Here is a 24955-nt window from a genome sequence, read left to right as displayed (position 1 = left end):
TAACCTGAGGACCCTTGGCACTGGAATGCTCTTGGAACATAGATGTAATCTATTTATACAGTCCTCCTTTTTTCCTGATTGACTTACCACAGCTGAAGACATTTGGAATGTGCTCTGCCAGTTTGTTAAACCTCTTTCTCAGTGGAATTGAAAATTAATTCCTTCACATCTTAGAAGTTGACGGGGATCTTGAAATCTCACACGTTCTCAGTGCTCTCCGTTACCTCCCCAAATAAGTTCCCTCCCAGGGGTGATGGGACTGGGTGGGCAGAACTGGCGAATTGGCTGGGCACCATGTTTGATTTCTTCTCTCCTTGCAAAATGTTCTGGGGTGGGGGTGGTGGGTGGTGGGGGGGGGGAGTACGGACGTCCATCTTTTAAGCCTTTTCTAAGATTTACCCTTTGATTTAAAGAATCCCTGTTAGCATGGGCGCAGAGTTATTTTCAGCCTGTGCATCTGTAAGTTGGTGAAGTGGTGTCCTCCCTTGGATTTCTTCCCACACCGAGTGTGCGTGTATGTGGTTGCAGAGGCCAGGGCTGACTTCTGGAGCGTGTGTTTGCATTTAATATGTGGCCATGTTCAGGACCCAACTCGTGGATGACCCTGAGTGTGGGGGCCAGAGGCCTGGAGAAAGAAGCCTGGCGTCCCTACCTAGCAGCCCAGGGTCACCTCCTGGGCGTCTGATCGCTGACTCTAGGCTGGGCCTGGGGTCTGCATCTCTACCTGCTGGCTGTGGAGACCCCACTGGAGGCACAGCCTGCCATGATTCAGTGCCCACATGTGCTCACTGGGCGAGGGGGGGAGGAGGGCACTGACCTCAGTGGAAGCTCGGTGAGGCAGAAGGTGGGACAAGCCTTCTGGAACCCAGGCAGCCTTGTTCCCACACTTCCCGTGAAGCCTAGTACCATGACAGCTGAGTACCCGTTCCCATGTTCACGACTGCTGACGTCTCTCAGGTCTGCAGGCCAGCCCCTGGGAAGCTCCGTGCCGTGTGTGTGATGACTGTAGCACTGGTGGCAGACAGATGAGACCCCTAGAAGCCTGATTATTGACTTGGGGCTCACAGAGAAGCTTCCAGGCTCATGGGGGCAGGCCCACAATGCTCATGTGCCCCTCGCTCTGTCTCCTGTGTAGGGCGCCAGTGCTTACATCCTCAACTACCTGATGTACATCCTCTGGGCCCTGCTGTTCGCCTTCCTGGCCGTCTCCCTGGTGCGTGTGTTTGCACCCTACGCCTGTGGCTCTGGCATTCCGGAGGTGAGTGGTGACTGCCCTTCCTCTGCTGAGAAGAGCAAATCCTCACTCAGGAAGCACTTGCGTACCAAGCATGGGCCCAAGCGGTGGCATCTGTTAACATATTCCTTCTATTTCTATGCAGCACTGGGGAATGAGCTCAAGGCTTGATCTGCTTCCCCAACCCATTTTTTCAATCTTTTTTCCTTTTTATTTTAAATGTATTATTTTGGATAGAGGGTGAGGCATAGAGAGGTGAAGGGCAGGGAGGGAGAGTGGGAGAGGGAGAGGGAGAGGCACCCGTGCCTATGCTTGTTGATGGCATCTGCCAACACTGATGCCAGTCCAGGGAGTTGATAGCAAGAGCTGGGGTAATTTTGAAGATTTCCCAAGCTCAATAGGAAATGAAGAAGTAAAAAGCTCCCCACGACTAGGAAGCTCTAGTAGATCAGGATGTTGGGTTGGCAAGCGGTGATCCCAGGTCACGGGGACTCCCAGTGGCTAAGTCTGAGGCTTCCCACAGTGCGCGTGAGCGGCTGGGTGCCATTTGTGTCTTCTGCTCAGCTCGACTTGGCTCAGCTCGGGCTGCTTTCTGCACTTGCCCTGTTTCCCTCCCGGATGAAATTGTGCAGAAGCCAGTGTGGAACTTGTGTTCTGCTCAGCTCGTCCCCCCATGCACAAATCACATGGGAAACAAAACTGCTTGTATTCTATCTGCTATTGAAGACCTCGGCATGAAAAGTGAGAGATATAATTGCCTTCCTTCCTCCTCCACCACTTTTTTTTTTTTTTTCTGAGCACTGCTCAGCTCTGGCTTATGGTGGGAATTGAACCTGGGACCTCTGAAGCCACAGAGCCATTCTGCTATCTCTCAAGCTCACCTGGCATCTCATTTCATAAGCCTGCTGCCCGAGGAAAGCGGGAATTAAATGGCGAATGGCCAAGGCCATCCTTTTTCGCCAATCTCTAGTTACACACCACTCTGCCTGGGGTCTCCCTACTCTAGCTGCTGGGGACAAGGGGTGCCTGGCAGGGCTTGGTCTTAGTCCACAGTGGGCATCTTTTGTTTATGACGGCAGAACTCAAAAAGGAGAAGGATTCCTGAGCTGGACGTGAAGTTCTCTATGGGTCATGTGCACGTGGAGGAGACTCAAAAGATAACAAGTGGAAGCGGCAAGCTGCAGAATGATGTGGCAGGAGATGCTTCTGCTTACATGCTCATAAGCTGCATATAAGACAAAATAGAATGCTCGTGTTAAGTGATAAGTAAATGTGCTGAAGTTACAAGAAGGGCAAGGAAGTGATTCAGGACAGTCCGCAGAGGAAGCAAGCAAGCAGAGCGGCTCTTCTGTAGCTGGGTGCTCACCTTGTTAGTATATTCTGGGAACCATGCATGAGTGTGCGACAGAGCCATTTCTCGACGCACAGGAGAGTTCGTGATTATCTTTCAAAGCCTCAGGACCCCAGAGGCAGCTTTAGAATTAAGTTTTCACTGCTATTGTAATAGATCTTAAAATTTCTAACCTAAGGGTGCCTTGCCCACTCCGGTTCTGGGTGCAGAATAAAAAGCACATAAGTAAATAAGATAGAAGAAAAAAAAGAAGCTGCTTTCTATCTGGGAGAGAGATTAGCCTTCAAAAAAAGTGGGGGTCAGGGGTGGTAGGAGAAGGTGGCTTATGAACAGAGTTTGTACCTTGCCTTGTGCCAGGTCCTGGGTTTGCTTGTCAGCGCCACATGGGAGCACCATGGATAGCACCAAGGGAGCTCCATAGGTGACAGAATGGTGCTGTGGTGTCTCTCCTCTCTCTCTCTCTCCCCCCCACTCTCTTTCTTCGCTTGCTTTCTCTAAAAAAAAAAAAAAAAAAAAGTGAAAATATTGACCCAGGGAGGCTTTTCAGTGGTGAGTGGTGGTATTGCACATGTGCTAGACACTGGGTTTGTTCTCCAGCATCACATGAGGAAAAGAAGAAGAAGAACAAAATAAACACACATAATTCTTGGACTAGGAACTTAAGAGAGAACCGAGGAAGAACTTTCCTCTTTTTCTGTTTGCTTCGTTCAGAGAAGCTCTCACAAATATATAAGCAAGCATGTCCTCTTTGAACTTACTCTGAGGTGATGCTTTGGCTCGATACAAAACACGAACACCTTCACAGACATTTATGTCTTCGCAGTGTATCAAACTTGACACCACTCAGTCAGGAATTTGCTGCGCTACGTCTTGTTCAGACCTTGCTTGATTCAGTTTCTGCTAATACAAACTAAAACAAGTGACCGATTGGCTTGTGGCATCTGCTGAGAATGGCTTTGCTCTCTGCAGTCTCTAATTTGACCGCGACAATTTTATAAAATCACTGCAGAACATTGCAAAATACCTGTTACATTGTTCAGTTCGCCACATGTCATGACTGGCAAAGGCTGGAGAATTTAGATGCTTGTAATTTTCTAAATGCTATTACACTCTTAAACTGTACCCTAGGGTCCCAATTCACATTAAGTAACTGACAAAACATTAGAGATAATTTTATTCGAGGCAACACAAAAGGGCAGGATTGTGGCAGGCATAATCAAACATCCCTTAAATAAAGGGACCCGAGATCCCCCGGGCTCAGACTCAAATAGGTCAACTACCACTAGTGAAAACCAGTGTAAACAGTGTTCGTTTGCTTTCCATCAGCTAAACGCTAGTCTAAGAACTACCAGCTGTGTTCTGGGGAAGGGGCTCACTGAACTCTATGAAATACATGCACCCTGCTCTCAGATTCTTTAGTCTTTCTCCCCGAGTTAAAACACAGATCCCTAGCAACAGTTCCTGAGATGAGAATGGTTCCATCCTAACCCTTCAGCAATTTGAGGATCTGCAGATGCCACATCCTCTCTAAGTGGCCAAATGCCATGGTCCTATTCAGATCTATCCCTTCTTTCAAAACTAGGGCTACCTGTTACCTGTCCCTCCACTCTTTTCAGACTAGATGCAGTGGCTCTCTGCTTGGGCTGCATGTCATTTTAGGGTTTTTTCTTCTTCTTATTTTTCATTGGAGGCTTAATATAGTACAGTTTATAGTACAGTTGCTAGCTCATGAGTACAATTCCTCATCTCCCCGTGATAGGCCTCTTCAGAATGCTCCCACCCCCAACTTGCACCGAGACCCCAAGTCTCTCTCCAGCCTCCTGTCCTCACCTTCTCCAGTTATTTCAGTTTTTAAAGAGTTATTTATTACTGAGGGGGGGGGAACCAGAGCACCATTCTAACATGTGTGGTGTCAGGGATTGAACTCAGTACTTTGTGCTTTTCCACTGCGCTGTCTCCCAGTCCTCCTGACTGTGTTTTACAATCACCTGAGGAGGCTATAGAAGTTACCCCCCCCCCAGACCCATGCTGCCCTGCAGACTGATGACAGCAGATCTAGAGAGGAGGGGAAAGCCAGTCCTTGGTGGTTTCTAATTCCCCACGTGGTTCCAGTGACTCCCAAGGTGGAGAAGGACCCAAAGGCCCACTATCAGGAGGCTGAACACACTCGTGTCCCCACCTTGTGTGAAGAACAATTTCAAACACGGGAAAGTTGAAAGGATTGAATAGTGAATACTCACATACCTGTCGCCGTCATTTTCCCTGGGAAGGACAGAGTCACTACTTTAGGCTTGGTGAAACAAGATGCAGAACCGAGTGATCATTCTGACTGCAAAGCTTGATTGTATATTCCACTAAATGTTAAAAGTACTTCGCTAACGGACAATGCAAAAATCAGGCAGCAAGCTAGACTTGACCCACAGGCTGTTTGCCAAACTGGTCCTAAGGTTCAACTGATCTTTTGCTCTGTGTTTCCTGTCTTATCGAGAGCAGCACTCCATCTGTCTCTTTATCTGGGACATCTTTTAGCCACCAGAAAGAAGCAGTGAAAGCCAGAAGTGTCTATTGCTTTCCAATTCAACAGAACTCAGAAGAGGATCAGTCCTCTTCAGTCCTCATTATGATCAGAAGATTTACCATGCTTTGAAGAATTCCAGGTTGCAATTAATACAATATGAGGTCATTTTATATAAAGTCAGCTACATCAAAATTGAGAGCCCCTCCCATGTGATGTAGTGACGCTGGGCTTGAAGGCTGCCCATCTGAAGGATTAGTCTTTTCCCTCACTGATGCACTGAAGGTGTTCATGACCCCTCACTCCCTCTTCTCTGTTTCAGATAAAGACCATCTTGAGCGGCTTCATCATCAGGGGCTACTTGGGGAAGTGGACCCTGCTGATCAAGACCGTCACTCTCGTCCTGGTGGTGTCCTCGGGCCTGAGCCTTGGGAAAGAAGGGCCGCTGGTGCACGTGGCATGCTGCTGTGGCAACTTCTTCAGCAGCCTCTTCTCCAAGTACAGCAAGAACGAGGGCAAGAGGCGTGAGGTGAGCTGTAACAAAAGGGGTACTGAGCAAGAGTCAGCTTGTGCTAGCGAAAAGGAAATGTTGACTCAAGAACAGGGATCAATAATCGGGTCCACAAGTAATGGGTGGCCCCAGGGGCCGTTGACAAGAGTGTTCAGGCAGAAAGCTGCAGTGTGTGTGTGTGTGTGTGTGTGTGTGTGTGTGTGTGTGTGTGTGTGTGTGTGTGTGGTGGGGGCTTTCTTTGGTAACACTCTGTAGGGCCATCTCTGAGAAGTCCCCAATAAGGAGATATGGGAACTGTTGAGTCAGGCTGCCTGACAACTCACTGCAGAGCTCCCCCCAAGGCAGGCAGAGACAAGAGAGAGGGAGTGCTTCTGCAGTCCTCTGGAAACTCCCTCCTGTGGCTTCACCTGCACAGGCCCGTCTACCCGAAAGGCAGGCATCTGCTTACATGTGGCCTTGCCTTGTAGGTGCTTTCAGCTGCAGCTGCTGCGGGAGTCTCCGTTGCCTTTGGAGCTCCGATTGGGGGTGTACTCTTCAGTCTGGAAGAGGTGAGCATGGATAGCCAGGAGCCATCTCGACCCTCTGAGGATTCTTCGGGGTGGGGCGGGGCATGGTCTTGCTGTTAACTAACTGGTTTTGAGTAGTGACTTCCAATCACCAGTATAGATTCTATGGGAGGAAGGCTCGGCGTCCTTCGTCTTTCTGGTAACCAATCTAATCAAGTCAAAGAGATTGAATACAAGACTGGGCAAGCATGTTCTGTGAAGACCTGGTAGTGAATATTCCTGGCTTGATGAGCCTTACAACCATTTCCTCAGACCACATGCACATGGGTGAGCATGGCTGAGTTCCAAGAGAACTTTTCTTTTTGGACACCAAAGTTTGCATATCTTACATATGGTTTGCATATGGTCTTCTGAACCTTTCACGTAGCTTAAAGTAGCCTTTTCGTTCCCCAACCATTTACAAATGTAAAGGACATTCTTTTTTAATATTGATTTTAAATTTTTTATTATATTATCTTTATTTATTGGTTAGAGACAGAAGTTGAGGCGAAGGGAGAGATAGAGAGGTAGAGGGACAGAGAGACACCTACAGCACTGTTTCACCACTTGTGAAGCTTTCCCCTTGCAGATGGGGACTGAGGGCTTGACCCTGGGTTGTTGTTCATTATAACATCTGCACTCAACCAGGTACACCACCACCCAGCCCCTTAAGGCCATTCTTTTTTATTATTGATTTTCCTTTGGTTTACAATACCGTAACATTTGGAAGGTGCAGTGTCATACCTCTGTATGTGTATAAGACTGACCACACCACCACCAACATTCCAGTGCTATGACACCAAAAGAAATGATACAAAATGAATCAGGTTGTAATATCATCAAGGAAGTGTTGCTTCAAGAATAAGGGTCGATATTCAATCAGTATCAGTATCCCCTCTGCATATCCCTCCCACCCTATCTCTTTTCTCTCCAACAACTACCACAAGTCACACCAAGTCTGAGTTTATCTTATTGTAAATAAACATTCCTCTTTCCTTCCTTCTTTCCTTCTTTCCTTCCTTCCTTCCTTCCTTCCTTCCTTCCTTCCTTCCTTCCTTCCTTCCCTCCTTTCTTTTCCCCCTCTCCTCCCCTTTTCCCCTTCCCCTCTCCTCCCATCCTCCTCCTTTGTCTTCTCCTTCTCCTTCTCCCTCTCCCTCTCCCTCTCCCTTTCCTCCTCCTCCTCCTCCTCCTCCTCCTCCTCCTCCTTCTTCTTCTCTCTCTTTCTCTCTCTCACTCTCTCATTATTGTCACTGGGGCTTAGTGCCTGCACAAGAAACCCACCACTCCTGGGTGCCATTTTTCTTTTCTTCCTTTCTTTTTTTCTTCCTTCCTTCCTTCCTTCCTTCCTTCCTTCCTTCCTTTCTTTCATTTGCTAGGACAGAGAAATTGAGAGGGAAAGAGGAAATAGCAAGGGAGAGAGAAAGAGAGACACCTGTATACTACTGCTTCACTGCTAGCAAAGCTTTGGCCCTGCAGGTGGGAACCAGGGGTGGGGGAACTTGAACCTGGGTCCTTGCACATAGTTTGTGTGCGCGCTCAACTGGATGTGCCACTGCCTGGGTCCTGTAAGTAAGCATTCTTAACTTGTGTGCCAAACACGTATACATACTCACACATTCACACACTCTTTGGGCAGGGTTTTCCAACCCTGGGCCCGTTCTGTTGTCCGTAGTCTCAACGCTGGAACTTTATTTGCTTTTAGAAGGACCTCTGTGCCTGCCATAAACAGAGTTATGATGGAATATTTTGTTTCTCCTAAAAAAATGTAGTTCAAACCCACTTCCACAAGTACCCATCCACTTTCAGACATAGTTTAGCCCTGAGATATCTTTGTGACTGGGTTCCGGTGTTATTAGGCTGAAGGATGAAAGACGTCTTCAGTCTATCTTTTTTCTTGAGTGTAACTTTTCATGCCAAGCTCTGATGGGGTGTGCCAACCAGTGGGGCTGGGCCCGCAGGCAGCGCTGTCTGCTAACTTTCGGCTTGTTGCTCCAGGTCAGTTACTACTTTCCCTTGAAGACGCTATGGCGGTCCTTCTTCGCAGCCCTGGTGGCGGCGTTCACTCTGCGCTCCATCAATCCCTTCGGGAACAGCCGCCTTGTGCTCTTCTATGTGGAATATCACACACCCTGGTACATGGCCGAACTCTTCCCCTTCATCCTGCTGGGGGTCTTTGGGGGCTTGTGGGGAACCCTCTTCATCCGCTGCAATATTGCCTGGTGCCGGAGGCGCAAGACCACCCGGTTGGGGAAGTACCCAGTGCTGGAGGTCATTGTGGTAACAGCCATCACCGCCATCATTGCCTACCCCAACCCCTACACTCGCCGCAGCACAAGCGAGCTCATCTCTGAGCTCTTCAACGATTGTGGAGCGCTCGAGTCCTCCCAGCTTTGTGACTATATCAACGACCCCAACATGACTAGGCCTGTGGATGACATCCCTGACCGGCCAGCAGGTCTTGGGGTCTACACTGCCATGTGGCAACTGGCCCTGGCACTCATCTTCAAAATTGTCGTCACCATCTTCACTTTTGGCATGAAGGTGAGGGGAAGGGTAGGAGTATCTTGGGGTGGTGGGTGTCTGTGGTGCTCCCATGTGGTGTTGGGGCTCGAGCCTAGAGCCTCTGTGCACAGGAAGACGTGTACACCCTAGCGGGTGAGCTATTGCTCAGCCCTTGACACCCTCTTGATAAGTATGGTATATACATAGATTTTCGTCCCATCATGCAAGTTAGGAAGCCGAGGCTTAGAGCAGACCATCCCTAGGGAGGTGGTGTCACTTGGTGGGCTTGGGCAGAACACTTCCACCGTGGAACCTGTGCCTGGGGAGGTGCTGACTGAAGCTCGGAGCCCCGGTGGGCTGTGACTCCTGCTCAGTGTGTGCTGTTATGATTTGTTTCTTTGACAAGTCTGATACGGCCAGGGATGCTGCTCAGGGGTAGAGCACATGCTTCACGTGCATGAGATTTCTTGTGAGTTTTGAGCTTGGTGCCAACACAAGCAAAAAAGAAACTAAGAAAATATGTACCCGAGAATGGAACACTCAAACACAGACCTGGCTTTTCATTGTCAAGACGGGACTGGGCGACCTTTACTTAGCAGTTGGCTGTGTGATTCATCAGCTCCCAGCAAAGGGCCTTATTGTTGTCTATGAAAGATGCTAGCAGTGTGCTCTCCTGCCAGGCCAAGTCTGCTCTGAGCTTGAAGGAGGTGCAATGACTGAAGGCAAAGGGCCACTCAGAAAGGAAGACTTTCCCTCAGGAATGATCCACACTAGATATAACACTTGGGTGTCCAAAGCTCACTTGAGTTTGGCGAATGATCTGCTTCCAGCCCCAGACAGACAGCAGTCTGGGGTGCACGTGGCAGTGGCTCCTGTGTCATCTCCACGGATGTGGAGTCTCGGGCATCCTGTGACGCCTGTGTGTGTGGTCACCAGATGAAATAAATGTGTTGCCCCACGGCCAAATACAGATCATGCTGGTGCCAAGATCCTTTAGTTTACGTGACCTATTTCTTCGCTTCCTCCAATCTGACTCAGAATACTTTGTGGCAAATGTCCTTTGTTAGGAAGAGAGGGGCCTGCTCCCTTCACTGACCGTTGCTTGGTTGCTGTAGATTAAAGGGGGCTGAATAAGCCTGAGAGCCCTGGGAAGAGCCAAGCCAGCCGCTCCGGTGCTTCCAGGTTCTTTATTTTAGCTGTGAAGCCTTGAGGGCCCTTCTTTCCCACTGTCACAGTGTGGCCTGACAGTGAATTTAAATGCCAGTCTGAATGACAAGGCTGGGGAGAGAGGCCACCCAGAGCTAGCTAGTGTCTCCAGTGACACAGCCTCCTTGGAATGCTATTTGTAGCAGGGCTTAGTGAGCTTTAATCCCCCACTGGCCAAGGCAGCCAGCTTCTTCAGAAAGAAAATGGAAGGGTACAGTCAGATTCCCTCCAGATCATGGTGGACATGACTGGGTAGGCGCATGAAGTCACGTGACCCTTTTTAGCCCGGTTCACCTGGTGGAGGGGGCCATGTTGTCTGGAGAGTGGTGGAACGGGAGTGGGGAGTCCTTCTCTCATACTTCTCTCCCCTTCTGTGCTCCCCAAAGATCCCCTCAGGACTCTTCATCCCCAGCATGGCCGTGGGGGCCATGGCAGGCCGGATGGTGGGGATCGGCGTGGAGCAGCTGGCTTACCATCACCACGACTGGATCATCTTCAGGAACTGGTGTCGGCCAGGAGCGGACTGCGTCACCCCAGGACTGTATGCTATGGTGGGAGCTGCGGCCTGCCTAGGTAGGACCCAAGGCAGGGGGAGGCAAGGGGACATGGAGAGCCCCAGACACCCAGGTCACAAGAGCCAACAGGTCACCCTCAGGATAGGTGAAGTGACAATGTTGTAACACATGAACCCCAACATTTTGGTGGTTAACCTCCTGGTCATGATCTCTGGTCATTCTGCATGATCTGTGGAGTCCATGTTTGCAAATTTGCCTGCTTGCTAACCCCTCCCCCCATACACACACACTGACACTTGGAATGCTTCCTGGATCTCTCTCAGGCGTGCACGGAGTGCTGGAAAGTTCCAGTTCTGTGGCACGCAGGTTCCTGACTGGGGTGGCATAGTAGGCGTGGATTTCATGGGCCGCACATCCTGTCCACAGGTGTCCATAGGTGCTGTGCATAGTGCCACATTCCTTTTCCTTTCTTCTCTTGTCTTGTCTTCTTTTCTCTTCCCTTCTCTTCTCCTCTCCTCTCCTCTCCTCTCCTCTCCTCTCCTCTCCTCTCCTCTCCTCCCTCCTTTCCCTCCTTCCTTCCTTCCTTCCTTCCTTCCTTCCTTCCTTCCTTCCTTCCTTCCTTCTTTCTATCCTTTTTCTTTTTTTACCAGAGCACTGATCAGCCTGGCATTTGGTGGTGTGGGAATTGAACCTGGGACTTAGGAGCCTCAGACATGAAAGTCTCTCTGCATAATCATTATGTTATCTAGCCTCTGCCCCCACATTTCCTTTTTTGATCAGTTTTTTTTTTAATTGTCGCCAGGGTTATGATTGGCACTCTGTGTCTGCATGATGAATCCATCACTCTCGACAGCCATTCTCCCCACCCTTTTCTTTTCTATTTTACTTGATAGGACAGAAAGAAATTGAGAGAGGAAGGGGAGATAGAGCGGGAGAGAGAAACACACCTGCAGACCTGTTTCACCATTTGTGAAATGTCCTCCCTATGGGTGGGGATCTGGGGCTTGAACCTGGGTCCTTGCACTTGGTACTGTGTACTTAACCAGGTGCACCACTGCCCAGGCCCCTAAATCAGTTTTAAACACAAACCATCATATCAGTAACTATTTCTCATAAGATACTACTTTATGTAAGGTCATAGTTATTCAATGAATTATACTTCATAATAAAAAAAAACCCATCAGTTTTAACTGGTTTAATAGTGGTTTGCTACACTATTAAGTCATAAGGGTATTTGCACACCTATATGTCTGTATGTGTGTAGCACTAAGCACAGTCACCACCGAGTTTCCAGTGCCATCACACCGAGCGGATTCCTCTTCCTAACTCCCTGTCCCCTCCCCAATGGGCTCCATGGTTTTCACACAATCTAAGGGTCAGTTTGGTTAGTACTGTTTGCTGAAAGCTGGTCTGTTTTGGTTATGTATAGTCCACACAGGAGTGAAACCACTTGGTAGTTGCAGTCTACTTCCTGACTTATTTCCCTGAGCACCCTCCACTTTCCTATCTTTTTTTCCACTAGTGTGATGTTGGGGGTTGACAGCTGCATGACTCCACTGTTTCTGGTGGCACTTTTTTCTGTTCTTTTTCTCTTTTTTAAAACTTTATTTATTTATTTCATAGAATAGAGAGAAACTGAGAGTGAGGGAGAGAGAGAGAGACAGACAGACAGACAGACACCTGCAGCCCTGCTTCACCACCACTTGTGAAACTTTTTCCCCTGAAGGTGAGGACTGGGGGTTTGAACCTTGTTCCTTATGCATGGTATTGTGTGCACTTAACCAGGTATCTCTCTCTCTCTACCATAACACTGCTCAGCTCTGGTTTCTGGTGTTGTGGGGGATTACCCCTGCCCTCTACTATCTTTTTAATGACTGAGTAGTAGTCCCTTTGTTATCTACCCCACGGCGTCTTTATCTAGTCACCAGTCAACGGGCATTTAGCTTGCGAATAGTTAGTGCAATGGTTCTTAGTGATACTGCTGTTTGGAATTGTCCAAGTGCAGGGTTCTGTGGTGTCTCCAAGCATGGAACACTGTACTCTACAGAGAAGATACATGTGCTAGACCAGCTATGTTCCTGACTGACTCAGTGGGCTGGTGGCTAAGAGTTCAGTGTTACCAAATTGGCAGTAGGTAAACTGCCTTTGAGCAGAAACGGACATCAAAGGAGGTTTTGTATTGGTTGATGGAGAAAAGTGTGGTCATGAGAGGCAGGCAGAAGCTCACATTGATATTTCCCTGGGGGCAGTGGTTCAGTATTGGCTGCTTCAGTGTGGTGGCTTTATAGATCATAATGACCTTGGGTCATGAGAACCGACTGTGTTTGTGTATAATGTGAGGTAACAGAGGGCTTCTCCACTCGTTATTCAGGGGTCCAGGTTGATGGGGTCTCTGCCATCTTGCAGTCATACTATCTAGAGTCATGGCTCCCAGCTGAGGACAATTCTTCCTCTTGGAAACATTTGAAAATACAAGATGCCCTTGGTTATGACACTTGGGAGGGTTCTGTTGACATTTATGGCTGGATATCAGGGCTGGTGCTGAGCTTCGGAGAGTGTGCAGACAGCCCCCTGATGAAGAACGGCCCAGCAACTGAGGAGGTGGCTCAGTGGTGAGAACACAGAATTGTATGAGTGAGGCCCTGTGCGTGTGCCCAAGCACTGCTTGCCTGTGCGGGAGCAGAGTGGAGCTGTTGCTTCTCTCTCACATAAAACAATCTTGAAACAGTCGGGCGGTAGCGCATGTGGCGCAAAACACAAGGACAGACATAAGGATCCTGGTTCGAGCCCCCGGCTCCCCATCTGCAGGGGAGTCGCTTCACAAGTGGTGAAGCAGGTCTGCAGGTATCTTTTTTTCTCTCCCCCCTCTGTCTTCCCTTCTCTCTATTTCTCTCTGTCCTATCTAACAACGCCATCATCAACAACAACAATAATAACTACAACAACAATAAAAAACAACAAGGGCAACAAAAGGGAAAATAAATGAATATTTAAAAAGTTAAAAAAAAAACACAAAACCTTGAAGAAGAAAAATGAAGAAAGAGTGATCCAGCCCCAAACATGCAGCAACCCTGGCAGCAGGTCTGACATTGGCATCTCCCTCTGACACCAAGGGTGGTGCCTCTCCTGCCTGTAGTCTCCAGGACTCTCTAGTTTTCTGGGTTCTGAGACAAGCCACACTTGCTGAGTGAGAAACCTGCATAGCTCACAGTGGATTCCTGCTGAAAATTGCACGTGTGGGTCTGGGTAAATAGATGCCCCAGGGACCCCTAGTGACATGTGACCTCTGGTTCCCATCTACAGCACTGCACACAATAGCCCCGGCCTGGGGTCCGAGGTCTGAGTTGAGTGACCCTTGGGAGAATCCTCTAGAATAGCTGTTGGAGGATTTGACTATTGGTCAGCCTGTCTCCTGCCCACCCACACCTTGCTGCATTCAGCACCTCCCCTCTCTCTTTCTCTTCCTCTCTGTGCTGCAGGTGGCGTCACTCGGATGACTGTGTCCCTGGTGGTCATCATGTTTGAATTAACAGGGGGACTGGAGTACATCGTGCCCCTGATGGCAGCAGCTGTCACCAGCAAGTGGGTGGCTGATGCCTTTGGGAAGGAGGGCATCTATGAGGCCCACATCCACCTGAATGGGTACCCATTCCTGGACGTGAAGGACGAGTTCACCCACCGCACACTGGCTACTGACGTCATGCGGCCGCGGCGTGGTGAGCCACCGCTGTCTGTGCTCACGCAGGACAGCATGACGGTGGAGGACGTGGAGACACTCATCAAGGAAACCGACTACAATGGCTTCCCTGTCGTGGTCTCCAGGGACTCCGAGCGGCTCATTGGGTTTGCCCAGCGGAGGGAACTGATCCTTGCCATAAGTGAGTAAAGACACACTGCTCAGGGGTGCAGGCAGAGCTAAGGGACCCATGGCTCCCAGCCTCCCCAAATGATTGGAAGTTAGACAGAATTTCAGAGGGCAGAGGGCTGCAAGTCAGGGCGTCTCACACTATCATGTGTCCTCAGAGCATCTGGGAGCTGGTGACAAAATGCAGGCTTCAATTTCATGGATGTGAGATAGGTGCTGTGATGTCTTTCCTCTCTCTCTTTCTCCATCTCTCTCTCTAAGGACAGAGAATGATAAGTGGGTGGTTACTTGGTAGTCTTATGCCTGACCGAACCCCTTAGTCCATGCCCCTCCACCGCATAAGAAATGAAAATTTCCGTTCCATAGACCTGAAGTGAGGCCCAAGACTGCATTTCTCTCAAGCTCCCTGTTAATGCTGGTGCTGCTGCCCCGCAAAGTGCTCCATGAGGGATGGTATCCAAGGGGAGGTATTCTTGCTGGGAAATGACCGCCGTGTTCAGTCCCCTGCCATCAAGCAAGCCGACCCTGCTATCTTGTGGGGCAGGCGTGTGAAGAGGCTGAGAAAGAGCAGAGGGGGCCTAGATCCACCTGCTTGGCTGAGCTGGTCTCACACCCAGATTCCAGGCTTCCCTGGGCCCACACCAGCTTTTGCTTCACTCTAGGATGCCATGCCCCGACCCATGCCTCAGAAACCCACCTGGCTGGCAATCAGCTGTGTGTGTGATGCTTTTCCTTCTCTTCTCTGAGTTCAGCCAGTTGCTGATGCCCATGTGCTGTGTGCCCAAAAACAGCCAGCTGGGAGAAGCCAATCTGGGGTTCCATTGGCCTTCATGTGTATGTGTGTGTATGTGTGTGTGTGTGGCGGGGGGTGGGGGCTTCATTGGCAGTGGAGTAAGAGATGGAAAGATTCTGAAGACATGTCAAGTGCCAAGGGCCAGAGACCTCAGTGGGAGAGGGTAGGGGTGAGGGGGTGAGGAGGAGGAGGAGTCCAGTGAACCTCCTGATGCAGCTGGGTAGGGACAGTTGATGCCACCCCAGCCCCTCAGGTTGCCTGGAGCCTGTGCCATGCTCCTGTGCATCCTAGACGAGTGTTAACGAAGCTTTTGCCGATGGAGCTTGCCCGGGGTGGCCGCAGAGCATTTGACGAAACACGCCTTTGCCAGATGAGGCTCCCCTTTCCTCTGCCCTTTGTTGTCTGGTTTCTAAGGCTCTTCTTTGAATCTCCACAGCCTCTCCCCTGTGTTAAATAGGTTTTCAAATCTCTTGGAAGTATCGTCATTAAAGGCTTTATGAAAATATGTCAAGTTGTACCCTCTAATTTGAGCTTGTTGTTCAAACCTATTCACCTCACCAAATCAACAGTTGGCCTTTCTTTTTAGCTTGAGAGCGAATTTGCGTGTCAAGTGTTCAGTGCTGCTCCTCTTTATTGTAGGTCCTTTCTCTAGACAGGTAGGTGCCTCTAGGCATAAATATTGCCTTATAAATAATGATTTTTTTGCTGAGGTGAATAAGTGGGGTTGGGTTTGTTTTAAAATATCAATGGCCTTAATGCAGCCCCTAAAATCTTTTAAGCAAAGGTTGAAATTTTAAAATGAGAGTAGTAAATGTCACGGAATCCATTACCTATTGTGTAGCCGCAGCACACCTGCTAAGAGACGGCTTACTAATTTCGCTGAAACCCATTACCGTAATCAAGTGGGATGCAGTAATTGTCATCAGTCGGTTAGAGAAGAAATTTCAGCTTGCCGACTGAGTACCGTCCTAGAAGCTATGTTTGGAATGTCTGAAGAGGCAGCATGCAGCGTAAATGATACCTGTATGCTTTCAATCAGACTGGTAATCGTAGAGAAGCTGCTATTTACACGGTTTGTGGAAAGGCGAGGAGGCCTGCTTCACTCTGAGCAATCAGAGATGTTTTCCTGCCTTGTAGAGATGGGAGAGCCCCTGTGCTCTGGTGGAGAAGTTCGTGATCTGCATAGGCTCTTTGGTGAATATAGAAAGCTGCTATTAGCCTTTAGTGAGTTTCCATGCCAATTTCACACTCAGAAATCAGAATTCAAGATCCAAGAGAGTTTGAATGAGGAGAGGAGGTAAGTGAGGTAAAGAAAGATTATTCGTTTGCATCATGTTTAAAGATACAGCAATTGCTCGTGTAACCTGGACATGGTTTTACTGCCTCTGGGATGCCAACTCGTAGTCGTTATTTTGGTTCAGGAACAACTGGCCAGGAACTGTGACCACCTTTGCTATGACATCTTAACACACAGGCACAGGTGTGACCCTTGTTCAAGTTCCTGGCAGATGGGGCTTTCTGTCTTGGTGCCATTTGCAAAGCTGAGACTCTGCTCAGCGGGGTCTGGCTCTCTTGTCTTGACTTCCGCAATTAAATCAGGATAGGTTCTGAGAAGACTCAGTGGGAAGCCACAAAGATGATTAAAGGGATGGAAAGTTAGAGTTATGGGCAAGAGTTAAGGGAGCTTGCCTTTTCTTTCTTTCTTTCTTTCTTTTTTTTTTTTTTTCCATCTGGAGGGATGATTTCATAGCAGTTTTCCGGCACATGGAAGATCTTTACGTGCAGAAAGAGTTCTATGTCCAGGACTGAACAAGAGGCTGAACATTAGGTATAAAAAATGCTCTTCCTGTGAGGGAGGCCCATCACTGGCCTCGAAGAACAGTGGTGTCATCTGCTTCTTTCTGCTAGTGGCCAGGTGTTTAACTCACAGGTGGGGGAGCTCCTCCAACTCTTAGTAACTTCGAACTTTCCTGAGAGCATCTGTTTTTTTTCCCTTCAAAGTAGCCATTGCTTTGTAATCACATCTTCTTTGTCCCAACCTCCACGATAGCTGCTGCCAATTTTCCACTTTAACCTTTCTCACTAACTGCATCTAGTTTACAGAAATGTTCATGACCAGGATAACGCATATTACCTCTCTGAAAGCATTACTTGGACTTTGGGGGTGAAGGCATAGGCCCCAAATTGTCAATAGAAGAAGAACCACCAAGAAATCCGAGTTTATTTTATTTTATTTCATTTTTTTTTTATTGCCACCAGGGTTGTCACCGGTGCCTGCTCCTGGTGGCCATTTTTCCTTTTTCTCCCCCCTCCTTTCTTTTTCTGAGATAGGACAGATAGAAATTGAGAGGGGAGGAGGAAATAGAGACAAAGATAGACCTGCAGACTTGCTTCACTGCTTATGAAGCTTCCTCCCTGCAGGTGGGGAGCAGGGACTCGAACCAGGGGCCTTGTGCATGGTAATGTATTTGCTCAACTGGGTGCGCCACCTGGCCCCCTGGGATCATTTCTGCTGGGGGGATGTGCCATGCTCTATAAGATGTTAAGCAGCATTCCTGGCCTCCATCCAGTAGATGCCACTAGCACCTGTCTCCTCTCCCCCAAGTTATTTCATCTGTAAACGTCTCCAGACATTAGCAGTTGTTCCCTGGGGGTGGGGAGAATTGCTTCTAGCTGAGAACCATAGCTGTAAAGCCGTTGCAGTGGCTCACTGGACATGTGCTTGTCTCCTGGTCTAAAATTTCCTGACCATGAAATTCACCTTGCTGACACTTCTTAATTATCCTTTCCACGTCTGGCATGATGATCATATTGCCGCTAGACAGCGAAATGTCAGCTTGCGTAAACTAAGAAGGTTCTCATAAAATGCACATCATTTTCCCAGGAGCTGCGACCACTGATACTAGTCCTGGTAGGTCACACAGCAAATCTCCTATTTAGAAAAACTCATTTTAATCAGCCCTTAATTACTTGATCTTTAAAACATTTGAAAATGAAGATCATCATGTTCTCAAGGGGAAACAGTGCATACTCATGGAATGCTGGGGCAACCGGAAAGTAAAAGGGAAATTTTAAGAGGCCCCATCCATTTTCCACCCAGGCAAATATGAATATTTAATATGCTCCCTTCTTGTCTGTTACACATATGATGCTGTTGCTTCTGTTCTGACACAGGGTCTCTGGGGTCTAAGACTGTGTACCCTCAGAACACTGAATCTTCTTTGTAAGGAGTTGGGTCATCCTCTGCATAAGAACTATTTTTTTTTAATTGCCACTAGGGTTTATCACTGGGACTTGTGCCTGCAGGATGAATCCACTACTTTTGGTGGCCATTTTCCTTTCCTTTCCTTTCCTTTCCTTTCCTTTCCTTTCCTTTCCTTTCCTTTCCTTTCCTTTTTTTTTTTTTTTATAGTACAGCTAGTAATAGAGGAGAGAGAGAGAGAGAGGGAGAGAGAGAACGGGGGGAACCTGCAGTTTTACTTCACCACTCATGAAGCTTCTCCCCTGCAGGTGGGGAGTGGGGGTTTGAAGCTGGGTCTTTGCACATGGCAATGTGTGCATTTCACCTGGTACACCACTGCCTGGGCCCTAGTAACTACCTCTTGTGCGTCTGCTATGTGTGGCTGCCATCCTAGAAGCTAGTACGGGGATGACAGGAGACTGTCTCAGCTCTCCACAGACAAATCTGTTGTAGTTTTCTTTCAGGAGTTTTGGTGACTGGTGACGAGTTCTTTTATTTTATTTTTTTTAGTATTTTTAACCTTTTTGATTAATAGTGGGTTACAAGATAGTAAGATGACAGTGTGTAGTTTCACACCACACCCACCACCACAGTTCTGTGTCCCCACACTCCCACTTCCCAAAGACACCACCAGAGTTCTCACAAGTCCCAGAAACAGTGTGCTTGCTTCTGTTTTGTTTTGTTTTTCTTTGCAAGTTTGTGTGAATTAGATCTCTGGATTCCACATATGAGTGAAACCATCGGGTAGCTGTCTTTCATCTCTTTACTTATTTCCCAAAAGACACAATATCAGCGGTGACTTCTTATTCAAGCCAGAAGCAGATGCTTCACCCCAGCAGAGAGGTTCTTCTGGTTCTTCTACTCACCAGCTTTCAGCCTAGACATAGTGCCTCTACCCACTCCTCCAGCCCCCAGAGTCCAAAGCTTAAGGTAAGTTTGTGTAATAGAGGCCTCACAGACCCCTCTGGAAAGAACAGCAGCTGTTCCTCTTGGGGCAGCAGAGAGCCCAGATGAGGTTTCCCCTCTGGCCCAGCTGATGGCTTCTGTTCCATGGGCTCTTCTGCCTGATACCCCCTAGATGGACTCGCCTATGCTCTACATGTCTGGCAGACTCAAGTACACCAACACTTAGCAGGCCTACTTGGTTTTTCATTGCCTGCTGACTTGGTGGTACATGCACACACCTGGTAAATATCTACTCTGTTTCTGCTGGGCACTAGCCATTGTCCAAACACCAAGAATGCATTACTGAGCACAAGTTCACCGAACAGGACTTCCAACACCATCAGTAGATTCAAAGGGGGTGTAAGTGTACTATTTGTTCTTGACAATGAGTCCCACAGTTTCCGAAGTTGTGCTTGGCTCTATTGGTATAAGAGGCTTAAGGGGCATAAGAAATCCATGTGACTAGTTCTTCTTTTTAATATTTATTTATTCATTCTCTTTTGTTGCCCTTGTTTTATTATTGTAGTTATTATTGTTGTTGTTATTGATGTCATTGTTGTTGGATAGGACAGAGAAATGGAGAGAGGAGAGGAAGACGGAGAGGGAGAGAGAAAGACAGACACCTGCAGACCTGCTTCACCGCCTGTGAAGCGACTCCCCTGCAGGTGGGATGACCAGGGGCTCGAACCAGGATCCTTGTGCCGGTCGTTGAGCTATGCGCCACCTGCGCTTAACCTGCGCTATCGCCCAGCTCCCACTAGTTCTTCTTTTAATGTAGTGCTGGGGGATGAACTGCTGAGTGATCGCCATAGTTAAATTTTTTTAATCTACATATTTAGAGAGCAGCAAGGGGATGATGGGGGAAGAAGAGATAATCAAGCACTGTTCCACCATCCATGGAGCGCTCTCTTGGGTGCTTCCATGTGGTGCTGGGGCTTGAATCCAGGACGTTGTGCACAGCATACATTCGACCTACTGAGCAGCCTCCTGGGCCTATGAGATTAGTTCTTGATTGGGGTGTGTCCTCCCCAGTCCTGACGTCAGTTCAACCTGATGAGATAGATAGGATTCCTGTTACATGTTGGTTGTTACCACCTAGTGTGAGTGCTTCAACTCTAATGGGACCATCGAGATTTAGGGGACTAGTGTAGTGTCCGTCATGGGGCGCTGACATTTGACATGTGCTGCGTGAGAATTGTCTGGTGGTGGGTTGCTTTCCATCCCACTTGACGTAACTAGATGAAACCTGGCCTACATAACGCGTAGTCATTTGCCCAGTGGCCCTCTGCTCCCCTTTAAACAGAATCCCCTTCCCAAGCCCAGCCTGAGCCCACTGCTGCCAGCTTTCCATTAGAGGACCCCATAGTAGCCAGTGATCCAAGAGCAGGCAGCTCGTATTTGATTTTCAGAGAACCATGTAGGTGAATAGCAGTCTTTGAGATGGCAAGAAATGTATTCTGGAGACCAGGATCCACTTTAAGGCAAACCTTGCTGTACATTTTCTCTAACAACCTTTTCTCATGAACTAAAAAAGAAGAAGAAGAAGAAGAAGATTAAAATTCCAGCAGAAGGAAAATCGCCTTGGAGAAATATCTTGAGACCAATGGATTTATTTCACATGTGACTTAAAATAGCCTGGGTTTCTCGTGCTGCATAAAGCTGTGTTCCTAATGAGTTCCTGTTACCCTACTTTTCTGCAGTTTCTTTCACATGGCCTTGCCTTTCAACAGAAATAGGCTAATTGTTACCATAAAGGTTTTTACTATCTTTCTTGGAGGAATCCACAAAATGGCCCATAAGAACGGAGGTCCAAGGGTTGGATGGATGCGGCTTATCCAGGGTTATGTGTTTGGCCCCAAGGTGCCTCTTTGGGACTGAGCTGCATATGTGGGCCATGAACCTGAGACGATGGTCTCATTCCTGTCAGGGCTTTCTTCCTTCCTTTTCTTTTCTTTTCTTTTCTTTTCTTTTCTTTTCTTTTTTCTCTCTTTTCCTTTCCTCTTCCTTCCTTCCTTCCTTTCTTCCTTTCTTCCTTTCTTTTTTACTTTTTTGTTCCTTTCAGGACCATAATGTCATTGGGCCAGTTATAAGTTAGAGTCTGAAACAGTACCCTTCCAAAGTCATTGACTAAATGGACTTTTTGTCCTGTCAAACTTTAGCCCATGATGAGGTGAAAGAATGTTGGGGAAATGAGGGTGTGGGCTCTGGGCCACTTAGGTGCCCCAGAATCTGAGATGAACTCATGAATCCCCCAAAGGAACCCTCCTGGCCAGGCCAGACTTCATGACTTTGGCAGTGAAAGTTGGGGTTCCAGCAGGGAGCCCTTGCCTCCAGGCTAGCTGTAGAGGGATGCCAATTCCACAGATGTTTGGATGAAGCTTCTCATTAAGGATTCAGAGTTTGCCCTCTGAACCCCTTGTTCCTGGGATCCTGGGGGCAGGGGCAGGGGAGTTGCTTGGCGAGGGGTGTTTGTACGGCTCACTGTTCCTATTTCTCTGTTCTAGGAAACGCCAGGCAGAGGCAGGAGGGCATCGTGAGTAACTCCATCATGTATTTCACCGAGGAACCACCTGAACTACCTGCCAACAGCCCACATCCCCTGAAGCTGCGGCGTGTGCTAAACCTTAGCCCTTTCACGGTCACTGACCACACCCCCATGGAGACAGTGGTAGACATCTTCCGGAAGCTGGGGCTGCGCCAATGTCTGGTGACACGCAGTGGGTGAGTGGCTCACTGGCAGCTGATGATGGGAGGTGGCTTGAGCACATCAACCTAGGGGTCTGTGACACTCCAGAACTTGGGATGTTGAACACACAGAGGAGGGAGTGACAGGGAGCCTTGGGGACTGAGTGCAGGGTTTGACGCCCTTCCATTCCACCAGTGCTCAGCCCCAGGAGAAGGGACAGCTCGTCCTGCTAGGACAATGACACAGGTGCCCCATAGAATCACTGTGTTTTGGAGACAGGTGGTGGTGCACCCAGTAGAGTACACACATTACCATGCCCAAGACCCAGGTTCAAGTCCCCGGCCCCCACCTGTAGTGTAGAAGCTTCATGAACAGTGGAGCAGGGCTGCAGGTGGTGTCAGAGCTGCCACTTGAGAGTGTTTGTGTCACATTGGTCCATGCTTACCTGCAGTTTCCTCCTCCTGGATGAAACTGTGCATTGACGGCCAGGATTGCCCCCTGCTCTGTTGGTCTGTGTGACTTCATGTTTGCAAAATATGTGTTATAGAGGAGTCCAGAAGCTTAGTGGCCCCATACTTTGCTCTGTGTTGTCTCAGTCCAGGAAGCCAGTATGCAGAGACCTGGGGTTTCTGATTGCCTAAAAAAAGGGGGTAGTTAGTCCTTTGAGGACCACACTCTGGGTTCAGAGATGTGCCCCCAAGTTCCACCACTTCTGAAACCCAGGTGGAGAAAGAGGGGTCTAGTTTTGGGTAGCCCAATACCTAGTGTGTCTGGCCAGCTGGTTCCTTTTGAGGCTGTGGAGCCATTGGAAGTCTGATACATGGTGCAGGCCTTTAGAGAAATCACAGGCTTGGCTCTTGAAGGCAGTTACATTTCCAGAGCCAGCTCTCTCTGGTTTCAGTGAGCCGATCCCACCCAGGATGAATTAGCCACCCCACCCCACCCCACCCTGAGATTTGGGGTGTCAAGACTGGAGGGAAGGGTGCTAGAGGCATCAAGCAGATTCTGCTCTGCACCTTCCAGTACACAGGACGGCCGCCACTGAGACAAATCATCATTGTTCTGTCCCAAACGTGGCAAAATCGACTGGAAGCCAGGGTGTCATCAGGACCGCTGCGACCATTTTGTGTTTTCTGCCCCTGGGCCCACCAGTCGGGCAGTGAGTATCCATTCACCCATTCACCCTCTCCCTGTCTTCTGGGTGTACTCAGGGCTTTTTGTGAAGAGACTGACATTTGTATACTGTCGCTCTGGATGAGAGCTCTCTCAAACAGGACTAGTGTCTTCCTTAATTCAGACAGTAGCCCAGGGGTGTCTTGAACATGGAAAGGGCCACCAGTAAGGCACAGACACAATTTGTTGAGGTTCCAGAGCTTTCCTGCAGTGCTTCTCAAGCTGGAGTGATTGTGTGAACTCCTGGGAGAAGTAACGCCCCAGGTTAAGCTCAGAGTGCAGCTCCCCTGTAGCTATTGGTCCCTCTGGTCCAGGGAAATCCCCCTTCCAGAATGGTTGTTTCCCATCAGCTCCCAGGGAGAAAACCCTGCCCCCCACTTTGTGGGCCGGTGATGGGCTTGAATTTCTCAGCTTGCATAGTTCCATCATCACCCATGCCGCCCCAAGTGGGTAGCCATTTCTCCCCTTTAAAGCAATAACCCCGTGTCATTTCTCACTGGCGTTTCTAACTCTGGCAGGAGATTTGGCCCCTGACGCCTGCTCACACCTCACGGACCCCAGGAGGTTTTCCTGTGAATTCTGGGTGCCGAAATTGGCTCTGAATGTTCGTGAGAAAACAGTTGCATACACACATACTCTGTCTCTCTCTCCTGCTCACTCACTCACTCTCCATATTTTAAACAAACACAGATGCAGCTATGTTAGTGCTGGCAAGGGATGCTCGTTGGCGGGGTCTTTCATCTCCTGGGCTTCCAGCCAGGAAGGCACGATGAGAGCCAGCTAGTGTTTTTGAAGTCTCCCCATGCCATGTGCCATCCCTGCGCCATTCCTGCTTGTCCTATTGACCCAGGGCATCTGCAAGGTTTCTCAGGGCTGGGCGCGGGGTGAGCTGAGGCCAGGACCAGAGAAGTCTTTTCCCCCACAATGCAGAGCCTCAGATCCAGAAGGGACAAGCGAGCTGGTGAGACAGTATTACTTTCCCCCAGCTTGGAGGGCTACAAGGCCTGGGACCAGGTGGTATTCTTGGAAGAGCCCAGCTGCTGTAATCAGAATAAAGTTCATGGTCATAGGTCGGCCACTCATTATGTACCAGAGTCAGCTGAACAACCACTGAACCTTTGATTGAAATCAAACGGGACATTTCACACCACTAACGAAGCCTGTTGGCTTTGACAGTGGCTCCTTCCGGGTGGGTGTCCAGCACGCTTCTTCTGTGCTAATTATTGTCGCTGGGCCAGGGCACAATTAATGCTCAAACCCAAGGCAGCCCTGCCCCTGAATTCTGATTTCCCCAGTGCCCTGGTAGCAGACTTGACTTATAGACATGAGAGTGACAGAACTTTAACAGGAGGTTGTCAGGACTGCTTTAGGCAAAGTGCCTGATCTTTTGACTCTGTCTCTGGGGTGAAGATAAACAAAACCTAGGCTTTACTGTGTGTGTGTGTGTGTGTGTGTGTGTGTGTGTGTGTGTACTTTGCAAACACTACCAAGTCATTTTGTTCCAAAGCAATCTTGGTTTCATTGGCACTTTGCTGATAGTCTATTTGACAAATGGAGAAGGTTCACAAAGTGTTAACAATTGGAAAAAACAGATGAGCTAGTCATCTCGTGAGGAGCATGCACATAACTAGTTCAAGTGCTGTTACCCAGGCATTCTAGAGTGGGTCAGTCCTGAGCCAGGATTTCAAGTAGGAAATCAACGTCAGAGACAAGGGTGGGTTCAGTTGAGGGCCTTCGTGCTAGCTGAAGGTTGGCAGCGGCTGAGCGCCTTCACGATGCACCTTGAAGCCTACCTTTGTGATCGGATGGTACACACTTGCTCTGATAACACACTTTCTCCCTCTGTCTCTCTCTGTAACAGGTTATCGGTTTA

At 48.7% G+C, this 24955-nt stretch overlaps 1 protein-coding gene across 2 annotated transcripts in view; it reads left to right on the top strand.

The window, feature by feature from the left end:
- Positions 1 to 24955, top strand: part of CLCN4 (chloride voltage-gated channel 4) — a 60234-nt gene that overhangs the window by 33175 nt on the left and 2104 nt on the right. For both annotated transcript variants that reach the window (XM_007517456.3, XM_060183094.1), the window contains 7 exons: positions 1136 to 1258; positions 5423 to 5629; positions 6079 to 6159; positions 8152 to 8697; positions 10251 to 10437; positions 13859 to 14257; positions 21728 to 21944. In XM_007517456.3, the coding sequence (XP_007517518.1) occupies positions 1136 to 1258; positions 5423 to 5629; positions 6079 to 6159; positions 8152 to 8697; positions 10251 to 10437; positions 13859 to 14257; positions 21728 to 21944 (1760 nt within the window). The remainder of the gene's footprint in view (positions 1 to 1135; positions 1259 to 5422; positions 5630 to 6078; positions 6160 to 8151; positions 8698 to 10250; positions 10438 to 13858; positions 14258 to 21727; positions 21945 to 24955) is intronic.

The sequence above is a fragment of the Erinaceus europaeus genome, chromosome X (genome assembly GCF_950295315.1).
Source record: "Erinaceus europaeus chromosome X, mEriEur2.1, whole genome shotgun sequence".
NCBI lineage: Eukaryota > Metazoa > Chordata > Mammalia > Eulipotyphla > Erinaceidae > Erinaceus > Erinaceus europaeus.
This window is presented reverse-complemented; position numbering and strand designations above follow the sequence as displayed.